Source organism: Terrapene carolina, unplaced genomic scaffold (assembly GCF_002925995.2).
Source record: "Terrapene carolina triunguis isolate 2854851 unplaced genomic scaffold, T_m_triunguis-2.0 Scaffold15982, whole genome shotgun sequence".
Taxonomy (NCBI): Eukaryota; Metazoa; Chordata; order Testudines; family Emydidae; genus Terrapene; species Terrapene triunguis.
The window spans coordinates 1-6,917 of record NW_020680333.1 but is presented as its reverse complement, the minus strand read 5'-3'; the positions used below and the strand labels follow the sequence as shown (position 1 = coordinate 6,917).

At 44.3% G+C, this 6,917-nt stretch overlaps 1 protein-coding gene across 1 annotated transcript; it reads right to left on the bottom strand.

Annotated features, from left to right (window-relative positions):
• Window positions 1-346: 346 nt before the first annotated feature.
• Window positions 347-2,361, bottom strand: LOC115271436 (membrane-spanning 4-domains subfamily A member 15-like; the record flags this gene model as incomplete). Its single annotated transcript, XM_029913934.1, has 2 exons — window positions 2,095-2,361; window positions 347-463 (listed from the first exon to the last, which is right to left on the bottom strand). Coding segments are annotated over exons 1-2 (384 nt in total), but the record flags the coding sequence as incomplete, so codon positions are not given.
• Between the last annotated feature and the right edge of the window lie 4,556 nt (window positions 2,362-6,917).

Here is a 6,917-nt window from a genome sequence, read left to right as displayed (position 1 = left end):
CTTTTGTAGTGAGCCAGCCAGTCCCAGTCCCTATTCAAGCCCAAATTAATGGTGTTAAATTTGCAAATGAATTGTAGCTCTGCAGTTTCTCCTTGAAGTCTATTTTTGAAGTTTTTTTGTTGAAGTATGGCTACTTTTAAATCTGTTATAGAATGTCCAGGGAGATTGAAATGTTCTCCTACTGGCTTTTGTATGTTACCATTCCTGATGTCTGATTTGAGCCCATTTATTCTTTTACATAGCGATGTCTGATTTGTGTCCATTTAGAGCTTTAATAATAGACAATTATTATTTATCCATGTGGCCATGCCATCATTTCATAAACACTTTCAATTATTCTACTCACAAAAATTCCTCCCCAGAATGGGTACCCCACGATGCCAGAGACGTAAATATATTTAATGAAAATTGTAGAGACACCTCCAAAGCCGATGTGTATCAGCCCAATCAAGATCTGGATGGCCTGTGGGAAGAGAATGGGGCAGTAAGAGGAACCAATTCCCCCCCACCTTGGGGATGAGCAGAACACCCTGTCCTGACCAGAGCTGATTAGAAATTGGAATTTCCATCCTGTGGGAAATTCTGATCTTTAGACTGTTGTTTTAATCTGAAACTGAAAATTTTCAGTTTGGAAACATTTCATTCCAGTTTGTCAAACCGTCACCTTATAGGAGTTGTAGTTGGCATACCATTCTCTTCTATGGGCTAGACTTCCTACATGGACTACATCTCCCATGCGCAATCAGGGGCCTCTCATGGCATACCATGGTGGTTCAGTAAAATGAGAAGACTGCAGTGCAGTTGGGAAGGTGCAGTTTGGAATAGGGAGCTAGTCCTATTGGGAAGAATCACCTCCACTTCCTTGAGGTATCGTAGCCGCTCACGTGGATGCCGTTTAATGTCAAATTGACCTGAGAGGAAACATTTCAATTCAGTTTGACAAATTGAGGTAGTTTGATTTGGGAAGATCCAACCCAAAACCAAAATATTTTGTTTTGATTTTTCCAATGGAAATCTTTGATTTTTGCGGGAACTACATTTCCCATTGAAAAAATGTCAACCTCCCTACCCCCCGCAATGGTCCCCTCAGCAGGAAGGTTCTCTGGCCTGTGATATACAGGAAGTCAGTGGTCCCTTCTGGACTTCAAATCTATTAACTCATTTGCTTATTTATCTATATAATGGTAAATAACCAATCATGGGCTTATCCACGTAGACTGATGGATAGAAGTTGCTGGTTGGTTGATTTCACTAGCAGTGCAAGGGTGAATGGAACAGGTCTCCACTGCAGTAACTGGGGCCTGGTCTACACTATGACTTTAATTCGGATTTAGCTGCGTTAATCCGAATTAATCCTTAACCCGTCCACACAACAGAGCCCTTCGAATTAAAGGGCGCTTAAAATCGATTTCTGTACTCCACCCCGACGAGCGGAGTAGCACCAAAATCGATTTTGTTAATTCGAATTAGGGGTAGTGTGGCCGCACACCACCGAATTAATGTGGTTAAAAACCGAATTAATGTGCTTAGTGTGGCCGCGCACAATCGAATTTATACAATCTGTTTCCCAAATTCGAATTATCTAAATTCGAATTAATCTCGTAGTGTAGACGTACCCTAGGAGTGGGACCCTAGGTTTGAACTGCTTCTTCTCAGACCAGATCCTTGGCCAGAGTGAATTAGCACAATGGAGCTACATCGATTTACACCAGTTGAATAGCCATCCCATCCTCCCCAAGATGGGGCTGTTTCATTCCATTAGTTCCAGAAATAACTGGTTTATAATCCTTTCCCCCATTTCTCCTTTGCTTGATTAATCTTCATTTCTGCCTGTTTGGGTAGCTAGGAGGATTCACTGCCCCTGGAACTCTGGGTGTATTTCCATCCACTGCCTCTTACAAAGCAATGAAGTTTCAAGAGGAGGCCTGATGGTACCAGTTTCTTGGCATCCTTCCCATAAAGCTGATTGTTAAAGTAAAAAAGAAAAGGGTGGAATCTGGAGTTTGCTTATGCTCAGTCATTCACCTACCTGTTCAGGCCCTTCGATATTGAAATGACTCATTCTCATGGACTGAGAGCAAAGATCACACTTACCCCCAGGGTCTTGGGCTGTGCTTTGAGGAATATCTCCATCATCCCTACTTTCCTTAGCTGCACGACCTGTTCAGCGGGACTCCCAGGGTACATTGACCCAAGAGGTTGGTTCCCAGGGTTCATGACTGTGAACTGAGGCCCACATTGCATCATCTCAGGATTCTGGGAAATGGCACCGGAGACTCCTTGGTCTTGGTGGATGATGCCGGCACTGTTTGGGGGCATGAACAGAAGCACCCCATTGGCCGTGTTTCCTGGTGCTGCCATGATGATGAAGATGCTGCAGAAAAGAGTGATTGGCCCAGATTAAGCCATAGGTAATAACACGGGTCCTAGAATTAGCCACTAGGCCATGCTGAGTAGGAATCTTAGTTACCTATTGCTCAACCCCTTTTGAGTCCCTGTCATGATTTTGTCCTTCGCATGGAGCTATAATTGGAGCACTAGCAACACCCAAAGATAAGGGTTGAGATTTCAAAAGCTGCCTGAAGGATTCAGCCACACAACTCCCATTAATTTCATAACAACCATCTTGTTGGCTTTTAAAATCTCAACCAAGGAGCTCAAGTGTTCCCATTCCACCCTCGTTTTCCAGATAACTTTCTGGATCTTTCAGTTTTCGGGATGGAATTTTCCAGAGCTGTGTAACTGATTATCCTAGGGTCGATAGAGGCACAAAGGCTCTGCTGTTGCTCCCATTGAAGCGAAGGAAACATTCCCATTAACGCCAAAGGCATGGGATCAGACTCAAAAACATCTACAAAAGAGCTGGCCAAAAATTTTCCATCAAACTGTTTTTCACTGGAAAATTGGGTTTTCCATTAAGTGGATATTTGTGGGTGTGGAAAGGGTCTCCTTTTCACAGAACTTCAAGTTTTCATAAAAAAACGGAAAGCTCTAAACTAGAAATATTACAATTCAGCTATGCTGCTGTGGTGCCTCATTGGATTTGTAGTTCAGTTGCCACATATCCCCATTCTCCTCTGGAGGCTGAGTTCCTTGGCTGGACTACATCTCCCATCATGTGCCATGGACTCCCATGATGCACTGCATCCATTTCCAAGAGGAAGGACCATGATGCACCATAGGAGATGTCTGACCAGGATTCCTGGCCTACAGAGAAAAAGTGGGGCAATGAGGCACAGGAATGACAACTCCTATGAGTCAGCATTTCCAAATTAAAATATTTCGATATTCAGAGTTCCACTGAAAATTGAATTTTTCTCTGGAAAAAAATGAGATTTTCAACCATCTCTAGTTAACAACACAAAGGCTTATTAACACTCTAAAAGAAATATTGCTGCAGAGGGTTATATGTGTATTTCCTATTTTGTGAGACATTTACAGGTCCTCCCACATGGCAATGTACAGCATTAACCCCATAAGGGCCCAGTCTTCACAACACTCCTGGCTGCTGCTAGGTTTGGCTTGTTAAGAGGCTCCAGATATTTTTGAAGTGTTAACAAGCACTGGAAAGCAGGTTGTGGTCACGATCTATAAGTGGGGAGACGATTTCTAAGGATAGAGGGCTCTTTCATTTGGCAGACAAAGCCATAACAAGATGTAGTGGCTGGATGCTCGAGCTACATACATTCAGTTTAGTGCAAGCAGGAATTAAGGGGCTTGAAGCAGAAATCCCTGGGGGGAAGTTCTATGGCCTCTGTTACAGAGGAGATCAGACTAGATGACCATAATGATTCCTTCAGGCCCCGAAAGCTCTCAATTTAAATGCCATTCTAACCTATGTGGGTAGTAAGGAGGAAGGAAAGGCTAAAGGGCCTTGGGAATAGTCAGGACTGTCTCTTCCTTCCCAGAGATTCTATTCTCTCCAACCTTTGCAACCCCCTTTTGTCCCATTTCTGTTTCCCTTTCACTGTCCAGGCCAGAGTACTTTGTTCCTTTGCTTGGGAATGTTGTGGGGGTGGGAAGGTGGCAGAGTGACACCGCATGTGCCTGTATTCCTAAAATAACCAGAGGCACCACCCTTTGGAAGCACCAAGTGCTTACCTCAGATCCAACTGTTATTAGACAGGAGACGTCACAGACCATGTCAAGGCCATCCCGATCTCTGAACCTTGCCCCTTCTACCCACTGGCTAGCGATGATGCATGAAAAGTTTTGGGTGAATGCAAGCAAGTTGTGTCACTGCTCCATCCTTCTGTATGAACATTTTCTAGAGGTCTGAAAGGTGCCACTTGCTCTCACAGGAGCATATTTCTTTGAGCCACAAATTTCTCCTCCTCTCCTCTCTCCCCTGCGTGTCAGGTAATGGGATCTGCTGCTCTTTAAATTCTGACCTTATTTTCCCTCAACTCTAGAGGCAGAAACTACAAGAGTCCTGTAAGAACATCAGGGTGTCCCCACAGCCTCCCCCAGTGTGGCCCCCAACACCCAATTTTAACGGTCACCCTAAGAATGTTTGCGCTGATGAACTTACTCTGTTTTCGCTGCAGCCGCTGTCCTCCTTCCAGCTGTGGGCGACTCCAAGGATCATCAGGAAATTCTCACAGGCTCATGCAAAAGGGATTTTAATAGCATCAGACTTTGAATCCTCCCTGCCTGTTATGCTTAGCTCCTCCCTCTGTCTTTGCCTTGTTTTATTGCAGGACTCCAAAGTCCTCTTCCTCTTTGGATGTTTTTTCTTCATCCCCCTCAGAGTCCCTCGTGTGCCTTTTCCGCACCCTAGTCACCATCCCTTCTGGCTCAGAACACATGGGGCTCCCCATAGGAGCCCACCAACACTGCTCTTTGGCCACTGGGGCACTACAGAATGAAATGAGACCCTTCCTTTTCCTCTTTGCCTAGAGGGAATTGCCACAAAAGTAATGAGGGCTGGCTGGACATTTTCTGATCAAAACTTTTCATCAGGAAAATCTGGTTTTTGACTAAACAAAAATGTTATCAGGAAGCACCAGCTTTCCCCCAAATTGGTTGATGTTTCATAGGAAAGCTGAACAGCCTGAAAAAACATTTATGTCCGTAAATTGAAAAATTTTCAGATTTTTGAAGAAAACTAGGAATTTTCCACTGAAAATTATGATGTGAATAACCTTTTTGTTTTAATGAAATTTTCTATGGGAAAAAAAGCCCTTTTTCCAAACAGCTCTAATAAGTGCTTTCGGGACTTACCTAGTGCTTTTCATCTCCAAGGCGCTCTCTCTCCTTCTGTAGCATCCCCGAGACAGCATCTAAGCATCGTAAACATTTAGGAACTTCTTATTCGGCATTTACCCCTAAGGCCTTGGCTACACTCGCGGATTCACAGCGCTGCCGCGGCAGCGCTGTGAAGTGCGAATGCAGTCGCACCGCCAGAGCTCTCTCGCAGCGCTGCAAGTACTCCACCTCTCCGAGGGGAATAGCTTGCAGCGCTGCAGGCGCTGATTACACTGGCGCTTTACAGCGCTGCACTCGCTGTGCTCAGGGGGGGGGTGTTTTTTCACACCCCTGAGCGCAGCAAGTGCAGCGCTGTGAATTGCCAGTGTAGCCAAGGCCTAAGAGAGCTTATGAGGCTCTGTGGTCTTAAATGCCAGCTGGCTCTTGCTACAGAACAGCTGAGAGGAAAACACCTGACAAGCCTCTGCTGCCCACAAGAACTTACCAGATGTAGGACAAGCTGATCTCCATGGGGTAGGGGTTGAAGGTAAACCCTGACCTAGAGTCCAGCAGTGCTGGATCATCGTATACAAACCAGAGCTGTATAAGAAAACTCAGACACTGCACATCCCCATAATCAGGAGACTCACACAGAACCCGGAAAGGCTGGAGTAAAGATCTCAAGCAAGGAAGAGACTCAGACTGCCTGGGTGTGACCTCAGAGAATGGCCCAGCCTATCACAACCAGATAGGTATAAACATTGCTTGTGATAACTAACAGATCAGTGACAGATGCCACACAGCCTTCCCCAATGCTTAGCTCAAAGGTAGCCAGTGAATAATGAGGAAGAGAAGAATTTAAGGGCTTAGGCTAGGTCTACACTACCCGCCTGAATTGGCAGGTAGAAATCGATCTCTCGGGGATCGAATTATCGCGTCTCGTCGGGACGCGACAATCGATCCCCGAATCGACGCTCTTACTCCACCAGCGGAGGTGGGAGTAAGCGCTGTCGACTGGGAGCCGTGGAGGTCGATTTTGCCGCCGTCCTCACAGCGGGGTAAGTCGGCTCCGATACGTCGAATTCAGCTACGCTATTCGCGTAGCTGAATTTGCGTATCTTAAATCGACCCCCCCCCCCCGTAGTGAAGACCTGCCCTCAGCATTAATGAAGAGAGACTCTCATCACTACAAAGTCTGATGTTTTTATTGCAAGTCAGGCAATATTTGGTGCTTTTCTTAAAGCCCCAGTTCTTGAAATCCTGTGATTGTGAGAGAATCTTAGCTTTCATTTTTTTAAAGAATAGTAAGTTTCTAGCCCTCATGGGAGTACAGAAAAACTATGATCCCTAGTGTCTCAGAAACCAAATACATTGGTCTACGATTTTTGAGAAGTCGTCTGCTTCAGAGATAAAATGTGCTATTTATTATGTATTTTGATGTGCTGAATTCAAATATGACAATTAAAACAACTGATTGGCTACTGTTTCTAAGATATTTAAGTTTTTACATTTTATGTCTATGTATATTGTGTAGATAGTAGAGTTTTAATCATAAATTGTAAACCTAGGTCTTTTCATATGTTTATGGTTGCTTTACATGATAATATTTCACCTGTCCTGTTTATGTAACACTTAAAAATCAGCAAAAGGGTTATATAAATAAAATTTATTATGAAACAAAATGCAAAAAACTATTCTGTACATAGTTTAGTCCTATTCAGTGTCTACTC